We start from the raw sequence: 15,787 nt of genomic DNA on the forward strand, positions 1-15,787 counted from the left end.
TGTACTCTTGCCCTATTCTTATACTCCTAGTCACTTTTAAAGGTAGGCTACCAAGCTATATGAATCTTTGTGCTACCTTGGTGAGGCTGTTCTTACACAATATGTTCATCACCTTCTCACTTACTTTAAAAAGTGTCTAATTTATTATTTAAATTTGTCTAGCTTGAACTTGGGAATCTTGTTGTCACATAATAATAATATATCACATAATGAGAACTACAGAATTATTTCTTCATAAAAAAGTGTTGGTGCCTTACTTTTTCATCAGTTTGGTCATAGAGATCAACACCAGATACAAGTTTTTGTGGAAAGAATTGTATTTGAAGGCTAATCCAAGAATCTTGGATTGTTTTGGATTTGTTCACTGGTTTGTAAATCTCAAAACTGAAACCTAAATTCTTTGTAGGCAACCTTAAAAAGTACTGGTATGTTCATCTCTCTTTATTTAAAATGTTTTTATTTCATTAAGGTGTGTAAAGTTATAAATGACTTATCTTTTATTAACATGAAATGACAATAGGGAAAGACTCATAAAGTTCAGAAAATTATTTTGTACTGTGCAGTCTTTGTAAACAGCTCACAGACTGTATTAGTCTTTTTATATTACTGACTCCAACTTCTTATAACAGCTCACTAAGAAGAACAAAGACAGGTTTCCTGGTGCTCCAGAAAAAGGAGGATGGGTAGTGGATAACTATCCTCTGTCAGTAGATCACTGGTCCACTTTATCTGAAAAAGGACTTTTACCTGACGTTGTTGTCTGTCTGCAGGATACGGAAAATAATGGTTAGTAAATACACACTAATGAAACTTAAAATCTTTTCTCCTTTCTATTTTGATGTCTGTGTATAAAGTACGCTTGCAAGAAAAATCAGTATTTGTGTCCCATTTACAAAGTTACAAGGGTCTATAGAAAGTGAACAGTAGGATACGCTGAATCAGTGAAGGTACCCTACATTTCTTACAGATGAAGAGATTCAGATGAAGGGAATTAATAGAATAAAAAACAGTTGTATGTATCAATGCTTTATAAAAGCAGTAGAGAAATTTCCACAGACTCCTATTTACAATCAGCAATATTAGTAAATAGCACTGGACTCTTGTAGTTCTGGACTCTTGTGTTCTGTGTGTGGCTGGCCACTAGCTTGCAAGTTGGCTTGTAGTCAAATTTCCCTGCTTGTGCACTGTTTTCCCCATCTGTTAAACAAGGATATAGGTATGAACCTTCTTTGCTTTAAAAAAAAAAGGGAGGGGGGGAAGGAGGTACCTGTATGCACGTGTCTTCTGTTCCCCATCCTCATGAAAAAAAAAAAGTTGAGCAACTTCCTATCCAGCTGGATACAATAGCTTAATACCTGTGAATTCAAAGGAAGGGATTTTTGCTTCAGCATTTCAAGCAAGAAGGAAGATTGGTACTAGGTATGAAAAACTAAACACATTCATACATTGTTAAAAGTTTTGACTGTCAAATTATGTCTTAATGGATTATGCCTGCTTGATTCATACCACACAGCATGTTTCATTGCCTTGTGGCAATGTATAATCATTACCTGTTCAATCCAGGTTCATTATCAAATTGTCTTTCAGTATTAGAAATTGCCCTTCAAGAAGGGAATGATATGTCTATCCTTACCTAGACAGTTCAAGAAAACTCAGTAACTGCCTGATATTAGAATCAGTCCAGACAGCTTTTCAACCCCTTGTCCCTGAATATAAAAATCAACCTGAGCAAATCAAGCTTACAAAGTGTTCTTCAGAACACAAAGCTTTGCAGTGTTCCTCAGAAAAAATGATTTTCAAAATCTGATTTCAGCCTTACAAAATCATTCTCAACTAAGCTACAGTACCCAGAACTAGCTGGTCACATAGCTTTCTGAAATTTTGTAGCATTTTAAACATCTTCAGCTCAGAGCCTTCCAAATATGGCTGGAGCTTGTATACAGACTCAGTTCAGACTGAACCTTTCTATAAAAGTTCTAGATCCAGTATTTCTCAGAAAATCACATTGGCTGTTCCTATCGTTCAAGAAGATCCTGCCTCAAATGCTTCCAGAAAGAACTTTAGGACACATTTAGATTGCATTTCCATGCCTGACCTTCCCTTCCCAGAAGATATAAGAACTTCAGAATTCCAAGAACCTAGTTTCTGGGGCACTGTGCCTTGTCCTTTCTCCCAACCACAAATGGCACTTGAATTCATGAAGCTGGCATGTAGTAACGTAATGTTAATACAGTGTACTAAAGAACAAACAGAAGGAGTCAATTCTAGTCTTTTCTGTAGGAAAAAGACTGAGGTGAGATAGATGCTTTCAGAATTATGTCAGTTCACTTCCCAGAACTTAACAAGTTAGTAAATTAACTGAATAAAAGGCAAGTTTGCCTCATAGTCCCTGAAAGGCTTTATTCTAGATCAGACACTTTGGGAATCCTCAAGGCAACTATGTTGAAGTGGTCAGTGATAACTGCCCTTTTTTTTCTTTTAGGAAGGAAAGAACTTGGAGTCCATAGCAGAGGCTTTCAAATGAAGACCTCTCTAGGGCTTTCAAATTATGTACTTCCTTCCTGCAGTGTACACCTCTCTGCCATTGCCACTAGTTCTCAAAAACATAGTTCTGTATTACTTGTTCTCATCTGAACAGTCTGGTTTACACTCTCCATAGTCATATCTTCCACACAATCATCTACTGCTTCTCTAGTCAGATAGGTGACAGATTCTTTAAAGTATAAGTGTAAGTCTTTCCACCTACAAGTTAGAGACATCCTTCAGGAAACTTAAATCTTGTGCTCACAGCCCTAATGGAACCTCTGTTTGAGCTAGGACTGTTACAGGCTTTTTATCACGTAGCAGTAAAGACTGCTTTCTTAATTACAACCTATTTGGCCCTATGTATAAGTGGATTTCAGGCTTGGAAGGAAATCCACTATTCCCATTTTTCATGTATTTCAGATGATAATGAGATGATACCCTAATTTTATCTGTGGCACTGTTCAGACTTTCATATGAATCAATGACAATTTATTTTTCCTCAGAGTTTCATTCACTGGTGGGAGGAAATGAAGTAGCATACTTTAGATGATAAAGCATATATTTTTACTGTCTCAGCTTGAAACAAGTCTTGCACAAGTTGAATATACTATTTGTAGCCTACCATAACAAATCAAAGTGAAATATGATACTGGCATAGAGATTTTCTTAACAAACTTCCAATTGCATTAAAATATGACATTGCAGGAATGTAGTTCTTTCAGCCACTGTCAGCTGAGCTATCTGCAAATATGTTCTATTAGCAAACTCATTTCTGGTTAATACTAGTAGCAGATTTTCTCAGGTCAGCCACTTGGAACTCATAATTTGTTATCCATTATTCTAAAAGCTTATAGTTCACTTGCTCAATTTAGTTGAGTAATACTGAAATCCTTCATCAAATGAAACAACGTCAGATCCTCTGAGTGATAAACACATTTACTGGTACCCAAAGAAGAATGGTTATTTATAATATAGTAACTGTGATTCTTCTAGATGTTTTGCATGTGTTAATTCTGTAATTAAAGCTGCTTCACTTTAGTTCAATGTCAGTTGGACTCTGAATAATGGAGTAAATCAATACTGGTGGCTGGCATCACTACTTTTTACAACACTGGGAGAAAACACAAAGATGGGGAAGTGCACATCCAGTCTACCAGGCAGAACCACTGAAAACTCTCACAACTTTTTTGCAGAAGAATACCCAGGCAGAATTATCTAAAACCAATTTCTTTACAAACTGTATTAAAAAAAAAATCCCTCCACTCAGCTTCCCTCTTTCAAAAATATGTTTAATCAAAAGAATCAAAACATCTGTACTATTCACACAAAATTATCCTCTGCCTCAAATCAACAGCAGCTCAATGCAGTTAAGTAACTTGTTTATCACAGCTCAAATACAGATAAAAATATATTTTACGTGAGTTGACTATAGTGACCACATGAGGCATGGGAGGAATGAGGATGAACAAAGCAAGGTGGGAAAGGGAAGATCATAATGTCTGCTTTAAGGAGTGGCTAAAGGTATAGCTTTTTGCTTATGGCTGTTTCCTTGAACTTAGCTATTTTGTTTTATTTTCTTCTTTATTTTCCTTCAGGCAATTTTGTTAATTCTTTCTTTACTTCACACTTTTATCTCTTAAATAATGATGTTGTTCTGGAGTTTACATTTTCACAGCACTTTGAATCATTACTTTGTACTCCACTCCCTGAGCTAGCCTAAACTAATATGACTCGACTGATGTAAATAGAGTTCAGCCAACCAGCCATATATTATAAATCTCTTTGCCAAAGTAAATAAATCAACAGAGTTCCATGTAGGAACAGCATATTCTTTATTTCTGTCAACCTGCTGCAGCAGTATAGATATGTATAGTCTTACATTTTTATTTGAATTTTGTTTGTTCCTTCATAGTTTTCTTTATACACATATACACAAAATAAATGCCAGAGTAATGGATGATGTAAAGGAAATATAAGATAAATCCTTTCAATGATGTCTCCCTCATATAGCCTCCATTATAACCTTCCCATATCCCGGACTCAGTTAATGAGACTCCTGAAATTGAAAACAAAGCTCTAAAACTTTAAAAGCAACATTATAATGACATTTCAGTGGTATATATGCCTTTGGGGGCTTTAAAAAGAAGTAGCTAAGTTGTCTATCATTTATTAAATCATTTTCATATCTCAAAGAATTTTAATTTTATGCAGCTGTATAAAATCTAGTGCTGTTGTATAACTGTATTGCAGGAATCTGTGTACTACACAGACTGTACTTAGCAAATAAGGATGAAATTAATGCTAAGATTTTGAAAAGACTAACAGATGAAGCATTAAAAGAGAAAGAAGCAGCAGAAGAAGAAAGGTAAAATATACTAAATATCTGATTGTTTAAAATGATCACAAAAAATTCTAGACTTACTGTGTTAAGGATATCAGTGCATTTATCAATCAACACAAGTGTACTAAAAAAGTACATTAAGACTGGTTCTGATGTATTTGAAATAATCCACCCTATGATAATTTGAGAAATACCTCATTTAGAACAGTGCTTATGGTGACAGAAGATTTTCTAGCTAATGTGTTTTCATCAGCCCCAGGCTTTTTTATGATACAATAACATTTTGGAGGCTAAAATATTTTCAACTTCTGTTTGGTACAAACCAAATTATATTTCAGTTTTCAACAGTATTTTTCCATATCTTTACTTGCATTTAATACATTTGTAGCTTACTTCAGTAAACTTCAGTATTTATAGAAATCTTAAGATGAATAATCTTTTAATTACAGAAGAGAAATGCAAGAGATACTGAAGCTAGAGGAAGAGCAGCAATCTCTAGAGGCTGCTGAGGAGAAAGGTGAAAGCAAGTATCATTTGACTTGTATTTTATCTGATGATATGTTTCAAATTGTTTAGCAATTTGATTTTTTAAGCAGATTTTTTTTAATTCCTTTTTATATTCAGTATCTAGAAAAATGACTTTACATTGCTGCCTTTGATCCCTTGATGAATTCATTCACCCATTTCTCTGTGTCATTCTTAATAGATTGTTAATCTTTTTCTCTGCCTGGTCCTCAGAAATCTTTCACTGTGGATCACCAACTCATGTTTATCCATGGACTCTTGTGTTACAACTGTACTGAATTATTTATTGACTGTTGACCCTGAAATACATGAAACTATTAATTAGCTTTGTCAAGATCTACTGGGTTGTTATTTCAGCATATATACTGTGGAAGGTAATTTGATTCTTTCCTCACACCACAGTATTTTCGTTGTTTGTTTCTCAATGATTAAGGAGCCATTTGCCATCTAGAACTTGAATATGGTGCTTTTGTCATTGTGGATAAAATAACCTGTCATCCCTTGAATCTATTTCATAATGTTTCTCTATATATCCATATGGTTGTACGGAGAACCACCAAAATGGTGGTTTTGGTAACCATTACTTATGTTTTACGGAGTAGTGAATTTCAGACAGTAAGGGCAGGCCCTTCAACATTGTTTTCAGGAGGACAAGGTCACTCTCAGACTACATTTGAAATTTGTATGAAAAGCAGCCTCAAAATTCCAAATAAATCAACTCATCGACACATTTTTAACACTTTATGGCTATCATATAAGCTTTTAAGTTCCATCTACTAAGTATTCTTCGGACTTTGTTCTGTTACCGAATAAAGACGTCTATGAAATCATACAGCATTGTTATGATTTTGGATGAGTCTAAAAGGCAGGACTTGCTCTCTCCTCTCTAATAACTTTTCCAAGTGGGTTATTAACTGTATTGAAACTTCCTACTCATCCAAATATCCATCCCCTCCCAGGAGAACACTCTGCTAGAACTTAGGCAATGGCTAGTCAGAAAGCCGCAAAGCTGTCCGAAGGGGTAGCCTCCCAAAACCTCAGCCTGAAGCATTTAAAGGGGAACAGAAGTTACTGCAGCAATGGCTCTGTTAACAAGTTAGGAATTGCTCAATACAGTAGAAACATATGTTAGGAATTGCTGAATCCATAGCCCAGTAGAGGCAAGGCTGCTGCAGCTCAGTGGCCCCAGGTCAAGTCAGTAGTGAGTCTGAAGATGTGTTCCCAATTCCCCTTTCATGCCCTTGTCCCTCTAGTTTCCATGCTTGTTCCACTCCAATTCACTTTGATCCCTCCTTTTCCTTGCCTTTGGCCCTTCCTCTAAGCATTTGATAAGAAGTCTCACACAGTCCCAGAATGTTTTTTCCAGCATCCCCTAATGAATCTTATACCCCTGTAGACAGTGACCCCCCCTCAGTCTCTAAGGTGCTCCTGGGAGAGCATCTCCCGTTCCCACAACTCAGTAGGTCCCGCACCCCAACAATGCATCAGCCTTTTCTGATGGCCCTGAGGGGAGCTGAGTCAGGGTGCTGTTTGTCCTTAGTAGGTTACTGGGGTTCCCCCACCTGTCATTGTTCCTCTCCTCCTTCGTGTTTATGGAGATTAGCCTTTAGTCGCATAACCTAATAAAATAAAAAGGAAAGGAATTGTGTGTTACATGAGGTTTCCCCTTTTATAATAACATTAATAAAACATTTTGTGTAAGGACTTTCTTACTTTGCTTCTTTCTGTATTGAGCAGAACTGCTTGTTAGTTTTGTTCTGCCTGTATAATGGCTTTATATTAGAATTGTGCTACACTTTGTTTTCAACAATGATGCTATAATTGTCCTGGGCAAGAGTGGGTAATCTGTGAGGGGTGAGATTCTGAGGGGCAGGCGACTGTCACAGAACTGGCTGGCGCTTTTCCTCCTCAGACTGTTCTGTCAGTTGGGTCAACAGCTAGAATTAATTCTGGTTACTTTCAACATTCTTGAACCTCAGCAGCCAAAAAAGTGGCAAGGTTGAAGTTTTCTTTTTTACCTTCTTTAATCACTGTCTGGTTTCTTGAAAGATTGTTGCTGTCTGATTTGGATCTGCTGTCAGGATGAAGTACCACACACAAGTGTCTGTTTCTGCCTAAGAACGAGGTTGGGGAGACTTCAGAGGATTTTCTTCCTCTGCTATGGGGCCTTCCAGTTTCTCCATGGTAGCCTGGACTACCACAGAGGACCTGGAGCTGAAACTCAAAACTGAAGTGCATGTTAGAATTCCCATTTTTTTCCTTCGCTGGCAATGAAATATCTTTGTTTCAACCATAAGATAGTGGTTTCTATCAAATGAGAATATAGCAAGCTTATGTTTTGTTATCGCCGGTATGTCTCTCATACACTGTCTCTTATGCAGCCTGGCATCTGTTGTATTTCTTATAATCATATATAGAAAGGGCCAAGTCATAGTGGTGCTGGTAGTATCAGATATACTGAATTTGATAATTTGCTTTTATTTTTAATTAGGTAAAATTGCACTTACTCTCTGAAAAAAATAAACCAGCTTTGTAGGGCTCTTTAAATTAAATATAAACTTTAAAAATTTTCTACATAAAGTAGAAAAACTCTTAAAGTTTCTAATAAAACAGATAGCTCTTCTCTAAAGTGATTGAGTTCTGAAGTATTAAATATAAAGGGTGCTACAAAGTTAGTGTATTATCTCTGTCTCAGAAAACAAAGTTCATCTTGGTTGTGAATATCTAACTCATATTGATCTATCAAAATAACATTTATTAATGATAAAAGTAATATTGTCACACACACACTTGTGCTATAAACATGTCCTTATTCAGAGAATTAAAAAGACATGTTTTCCTACGCCTACATTTGATTTCCATAATCAAATACTGACTCACTGAAACACTTCAGTCATGCTTCTCTTAGCCTAACATCTGTTTTGTTTCACATGTAGTGCCATCAGCACATTGACTGCAGCTTTTTTCCCATGTGATATGTCTTTACAAAAATATAAATGAATTATATGTTCACAGTTCTTTTTTTTTATAGCAGTTATGGTATAAAAATGAAAACTTGAAAAAATACTCCAGAACCCTAATCATGCTCTTTTTGTGTCTCATATAAATAAATATGCATTTCACTAATTGCAATTTCTGTGATCTCAGTGGGACATTGAAGTCACTGTGATTGCTTCAGGATTGAACATATTCAAATTCATAATATTGTCTGTGTTTAAAAGAAAAATGTCCCATTAATGACCAAGATACTTACCCATCTTTTTATCTCTTAATGAGATTGAAAGTGCATGGAGAAAGAGATATTGGGTAAATTTTTCAAATGTATTTAAGTGAGTTAGGAAGTTAAGTTCAATGCTGAAAATGTCTAGTGAAAGTACACCAAAAAAAAATTGTCTAGTAACTCTTGCTTGTAGTGTCTAGTTGAAAATTATAGCTCTGCATCTTCTTTCCATTTCCCTTGAAACAATTATTCTGAGCTCAAATTATTAACAGGAGTTTTCAAAAGTTTTTAAGTATTTTTTTTTTCAGCAGCACAAGTGTGCATTTCTTTATGCCAGGAAACAGTTATATGACCTCAGGAGAACATATTTCAGGCATTGTAGAAGAGTTACACAATTTCAGATAGATCTGTGGGTTCATTCCAATCTTCTTGAGGTAAAACTTGGAGTGTTTCTTTCCTCCAGCGTTTCAGCAATACAATATCCTATACAATCGATCCACTGAACCAGACAGTTGTCGTGGTTTAAGACTTTGTTTTCTGTACTTTACCTGTCATCCCTGCTTTTCTGCCAGGGATTACCCCTTCCGTGTTACAGAGTCAACAGGAGTAAATGTATACCTTTGCTTCAGTCACCACAACTCAGCCTGGTGTGTTAGTGCAAGCCCATCTCCACTGGTCTCGCTTCTGCCACTCTTGTTATTTGGGCAGTAAGCTCCAACAGGGAATAGACTTGTAGCTGGAGCTGATAATTCCAGCTGTGTTCTCCCGTGCTTGTCTTTCAGAGCTGTTAGTATTTCTTATAAACTCTTAAATATTGATCCCTCCTTTCCTCATATTGCATGTGGTGAAGGGTTGCATCAATACCCATATTTTTATCTCTAATTTTATGTTGTTGTTTTTTTATTTTTATCTTCATGTTAAATTCACTGAGACATTTTAAACAAGAAAAAGAAAAATAAATGTAATAATAATTAAATCTATACTATATATCTATAACATTTTAGTATGTTTCCTCTCTAGTCTTTGAAGAGAAATGCTTTTTGGAATCCATTGTAATTATAGTATTTACCAGTCAGTTGATGTGTGCCAGATCGTACAGCCTCTAAATATATTTCCTTTGTTTTTGTTGACTGGCTTGCATGCTGATTTGTGTTCCTCTACTTCTAACTGGAGGCTTTTCTATAAACTGAGATTGAACAAGGAGAATTTATTCATCAGCAGGCAGGGGATTACTTGAATGACAGACTTCAGAGCAGTCTTAAAATGACATTGACTTCACAGAAACAGTTTGTTCAGCCTTTGAGTAGTGTTGCATGGTCTTCATAGCCACTTTCTGGTCTCCTTCATAAGCCAGATACGATAGTTACATTCTATTATCTGTAATCACAGTATTTTAGTCAAAGAAAATCCAGACTCTGAAACAGAAAGAATTCTAATTCTTTTAGTCTCTCATTCAGTGAATTAAAGGCTAAACGATACTGGTTTAGTATAGTTATACTGTCATTAAGTGTGTTCTTTTGCAAGGCTTTGTTTTTGACCATAGTTTGAGCACAGAATGCAGGGTTTGTAATAAATGAAAAATATTCTTACATAAAAGCACTGAATTAAATATACTACCTTTCCTCTTTATTCACAATCATGTAGCAATTGATAGATGGTTTGCCTTTTCCCACATATCAGGTAGCTGATTTTAAAATATGTTTTGGACAATGTATGGTACCTGAGCATCAAAGTAACTCCTTGTTTGCTGGTGGTCAAATATAAGTTTTGCAGAATGATCCAAAAATATTTTTACTTCTGTAGTGCCTCCATCATCCCTCAATGGTATTGTTAAAGTTATTAATGATTATACTTGTGCCCACAGAATTTGAAGATCATGATGAGCAGCCTCTACCTGAAACCAAACAAATATCTGAGAGACAGTCCAGTGATTCTACTGGTTATAAAGAAGAATCTAAACCTGCAGGTTAGACTTGGAGCATATATAATATCTCTTACTTGCTAGTATCAATAATTGTATGCCTTCCTTTTCTGCAAGTTTTTACTATATGTGAAAATTGGCTGTGATTATCATTCCTTACTTATTTTTTTTCTTATCAAGAAGTTTATAATAGGGTAGTTAGGGTTATTTAAGCACTTATAAATGCTATTAAAGGGTTGTTGTTATTTCATGTTAAAAACAATGTACTAAGTGTTTACACTTTGAAAAACAAACAAAAAAGCCTATTTCCACTAGGAAGTACTCCTAGGAGTAGTCTAAATGCCAAATTAATAAATGTGTACAGGGATCTATGCAAATAAATAAAGTGAGTGCTCCTGACGTGACCTCTTGTCTTCAGAAATCCATGAGCACTTACTACAGGATGAAGTGATAAGCAAGGGAAATCAGAAGAAATAAAACCCCTTGAAAATCACTCTCATGGATTGTAACAAAAATAACAAGTAAATGACAAATAAATGAACGAATGAAAAAATATCAGGAAAAAATAAAATTGCAGTATTCACAAATACCTGCAGGTGATTTTAACAAATCTCAGTGCTACAGTTCATTTAAAATTTAATATTATATTCATCTGACTAGAGTTAGAGTGGGTCTTCTCTTACCCTGCAAAGTATAGGGAGTTGAAAGTAATTGCACAAAAATATTAGGAACTCTGAACCAAAAATAAGATAAGGAAGAAACATGTGTATAGAGAGGTTTATTTAGCTAAGCTCCATTTAAGAATAGAAAAAATTAGCTGTTAGGAGCACTACTTGTCTTAGTTTTTCGTTATATACATAATACAGCAGCAAAAATATCTGAATGAAACTGGATAAAGAAATAGTTACTTGGCATCATGTTCCGATAGCTTTGCATTATTAAAACAATATTTGTGGGTTGAGCTGATAGCAACACAGTGGTGATTTAAGATCAGAAATGATTAGTCCTCTCCCTGAGGCAAGAGAGCTTGGTAAAAATGGGAATGAATGAATTTGAAATTTGGATGTGAATGAACAAAATATGACCTTTATTTTTCTTAGTCATCCGTTGTCCTGCTAACAGCTTGCTAGTTTTCACATGGAGTCATGTTTTCTTCTTTCTGGTAAGAGGTAAAATTCTGCAGTACGTGGAACTCCATGGAACCATGAGCTGATGAAAAGAAATTCCACAATGGCCTTCTCTCAAAAAACACTTTGAAGGCAAATCATCTTTAATAAAGATAGACTATTTTAGTTTTTAACATATAAATTTAGTTTTAACATATAAATTTTACCATCTATCTATTAGGATTTATATTTATAATATAATGTATTAAAGTCCAAAAGAGAAATAAATATGATTTTACTATGAAACATTTCATTTTAAATAGCAAGTTGTTAAATATACACATTTTAACGCTTTTTGTGTTGCCTCAATCCTTCTGCATTAGAAAGAATCAATTTAATCTGTAGACTAAATTGCACTTTATTCCAAACTCAATAAATCAAAACCATGATATAAGCTTGCCCTCCAAGTACATTTCACTGGAACCCGCTGAAAATTATTTGGCAGCATATATTTATCAGTAAGTAATGAAAAGTCTGTTTTAAACAAACCACAGAATCTTTTGCAAAAAAAAATAAATGAAAATCTGTTCATAATGAAATACATATCAGTTTCAGGGAATGAAAATGCCACTGTTACCCCTCATTTGCTGTTCTGTTTATTTTGTCAAAGCCTTAATGAAGAAGACATGCTGGCTGCTCTCTGTCTCTCCTTTGGCAGGATTTAAGAGGGGCAGGAAGAACTTCATCTTTTTTTGCTGTTGAATATGGGCTGAGTGCAGAACAAGTCATATCTAGTACCAGCAGAAAACAACAAAAAAATATATTAAAGCCTTTCCTTCCCCAGCAATTCACTCAGATAATGTGGGGGCAGAAAGCCTTTGAGAAGTGTTTGTCTCTATGGTAACTACACTCAGTAAAAGCAAAGAAGACACAGAGCAAAATAATATGAGAGACTGTCACAGAGGCATTCCCTGTGAAAGCTGCAGATTTAGGAGTGTGTAGGATTGTCTCATACCACCCCTGTGATAAGGAAAAAATTACGAAGAACAGCATAGCTAGATAGACTGACAACTAGTAAATTAGTCCTCTGAAGGGAATTTGTTTGGATTTTTAAATCCATTTATTTTTAAATCATTGCTGCCTTTTTGACATATTTTTCTTGGCTGTGTTTATTATTTCTTTAAAAATCTTTTATCACTGTTAATCACCTGTGAAGCAGAATATCATAACTCCTATGTAATAGCAAAGGCACAGTTGTCTTATTTTATTTTATTTTCAATATTGTTTTTCCCTGAAACCCAGCTAGAAACAAATCAAATACCATGTAGGCAATCTTTTGATCATGATGAGGTTCAAATACCTGAACCAAAACTAAAATCATGTTTGCTTTGTCCATCTAGGAGCCCTTTCCTCTCTTCTCACATAAGGAATGTAACTCTCTCTTTCTTTTGTTGTCTTTCTCTTCTTTCAAATGTTTCTCCAGTTTGCTTAGGCCTATGTAATCTATAAAAAAACCCAAAATATCAGTATGCAATAATGGCTGCTGAAAAAGTTTCCTTATGCAAGAAAACTCTCTGGTAGAAGTAATCTAATTGAATTATGTGCCTAGAGTAGAGAAACAAGGCTGGAACATATGCTTGTCCATTATTTCTTAAACGCAGTTTATCAAAGAGGTGTAACATTAATTGTGAGTGTTTTTGAGATTAAGGGTCATATGGAAACCCTCTTTTCAAACTTTTGGGGTGGATTTGTTACTATGTTCAATATTTTGTCCCAGCTGATGTCAGATATTGATTTAAATCCATATTCTGCCTGTATATTTCCAAAGCTTCATGACCTACTCAGAACTGAGAGGTTTTTAAAGGGCAGGACTGTAAATGATGATCTGCAGAATGCTGGATCCAGACAGTACACATTTCCATCTTCAGTACATTACTGCTTTGAAAAGGTCTGTGGTTCACAAGGCAGGACACGTGATTTCTACAGTGTGAATGTGCCAAGGATAACACGTGCAAAAAGCAGTTAGTGTAAGCTAGTTAATGTATTCTTTGCTTATTTTCTTAAAATCTGTGTTCATAAAGGAATCATCATTATATAATGCATAAGTGCTACCCAAATTTATGCAGGTTTTACCTAGCTATATTTATGTTTCATTTGGAATACGTCGCTGCAGAATGCAACATAGTTAATTTTGGCATTTACACATTATACTTGAATGTATATAAACAGATAGGTAGTTCCTATTTAGAACCACAAGAATGAGACAGCAATGGCATTGCAGAGAATAGCTAATGCAATGAAATGTGCACAGAATGATTGTTTAACTTAGTAAAAGACAAATATTTATAAACATTTTTCAGAAAAAAATTAAGTTCTAATTCAAGATAAGAGTATTTGAATTTGAAGTCTGCTAGGTGTTTCTGTTTAGTGATATGCCTGTTTGCACTTTTGATTTATGTTTGGATTAATCATCATTCAAATAGAGTGAAGGTTAGCCACTGAGGTGTCAGTCTAATAGTTACATGTTGTTCAAACCTGTAAAAGAGGGGGAAATACATTAAGTATTTTTTGTTATGAAAAAAAAAATCACAAAAATACTTGCTGAAATACTTATATGTTAATCTATTATTTTAAAATGGCTCAATTAAAGTTTTGCAGTTCATCTTGGGAACAGCATGTCAGGACACAGGAAGGGCCAGCTGCTTCCAGTGAAACAGGGAGCCAAGTGTTGTAATACGGCCAGCAGGGCAGGGACCACACCAGCCAGGGCTCCATCCCATCACCCCTGAGTGAGGCAAGCAGGGCAGGCCCAGAGATGGCAGGCAGGAACATCCAAGAATCCAGATCCTCAAGCAAGTCCATGGCAATGAGGCAGGTCCAACGTCAAGCTAGGAAGTCAAGTCAAGATCAGGCCTGCTGAAGGTAATCAGGGTCAGAAACAGTCCAGTGATTGCCAGACGGGTTCGTAGTGACAAGGAAGACAGTCCACGGGTTGGGGTCCAGATCAGTCAAGGTCCATGAGCAGACATGGGCCTGGCTCTGATGGCACTGCAGACAGGTACTCCCACAACATAGCTCAGGCAGGGACTGAACACCCACTGCTGAACTTAAATGGAGGCCTGGGCCCAGAAGCTGGGTGCCCCAGATGAGGCTGATCAGGGCCATTAAGACCTGTTAGTGCCCCAGAGCCCTGACACAGCTTAGGAATTGCCCTAGAGTATACTATTTATGAAAAATCTCAGTTTATCAGATATATAGCAGAGGTGAATGGAAATATTGAGTGAATAAAAGTTTCAGACCCAGAAATGGAGGAGGAATAAAATTCTTAAAAGCGTCTAAGTATAAATTTACTATCTAAAGGTCTACACCCATAAGGTGATGTAGCCATTACAGTACCCAAAACTGCCATACTAATTTTAAGTGTCTGGCTTCAGGCATGGAATTAAAGGTTACAGAAATAGGCACAACAAGCAGAAGCTAACAGGGGCCAACGTTAGTGAGCCATGAGCGAACGTCAAAAGGAGACATGTATCTGAAACCCTGCATCTTTTTAGGTTTAGCTAATGCTGTAAGAATGGGACTCAGTACCTCCGGCTTTTTGGCAATTAACTCATTGGGGACAGGGAACTGGCTTGCTTTCTTCTAGAAAATAGTAGTGATACTGACCACCGCTTTGATATAATAGCTTCATGGGTTCATTAGCTGTCCAAGTAGGAGAAATGAGTTAAATGAGTTCCTTAGCTGGCAGGCACTTATCACCATGAACCCCAGCTGCTATTGCCACTTCTGGATGGTGTTTTAGTTGGTAGGGTGTCAGACAAAAGTTAGGCAACATTGCTACTTTGACCAATCCCATTATGTTTACTACTGTTTCTTGCAGAAACAGGCATATCTAATTGAAGATGTCCACCTATGTTGTACTTTATAATAGCTTTTTTTCGTAGGGCTCTATTTTGGAAAATTAAACATGGCATTTCTGAATTTCTTCAACAGTCCATTCTAATTGTATGAAAAACATTCAGTTCTGGTAGGGAAAAACATAGTTTTCTTAAAGAAAAGAACTATAACAGGGCAGTTTAATGCTTAATGAGACAGAAGTACATATTATTTGGATTTTTCAGGTTGAAGCAAACAAAAAAAAGTAACTT

At 35.8% G+C, this 15,787-nt stretch overlaps 1 protein-coding gene across 1 annotated transcript in view; it reads left to right on the forward strand.

Annotated features, from left to right (window-relative positions):
• The window catches only part of AK9 (adenylate kinase 9), a 76,451-nt gene that overhangs the window by 24,596 nt on the left and 36,068 nt on the right, over window positions 1–15,787 (forward strand). Inside the window, 3 exon segments of the mRNA XM_067294796.1 lie at window positions 630–786; window positions 4,777–4,891; window positions 5,317–5,390. Of these exon segments, the coding sequence (XP_067150897.1) occupies window positions 630–786; window positions 4,777–4,891; window positions 5,317–5,390 (346 nt within the window).

This window comes from Apteryx mantelli, chromosome 3 (assembly GCF_036417845.1).
Source record: "Apteryx mantelli isolate bAptMan1 chromosome 3, bAptMan1.hap1, whole genome shotgun sequence".
Classification (NCBI taxonomy): domain Eukaryota; kingdom Metazoa; phylum Chordata; class Aves; order Apterygiformes; family Apterygidae; genus Apteryx; species Apteryx mantelli.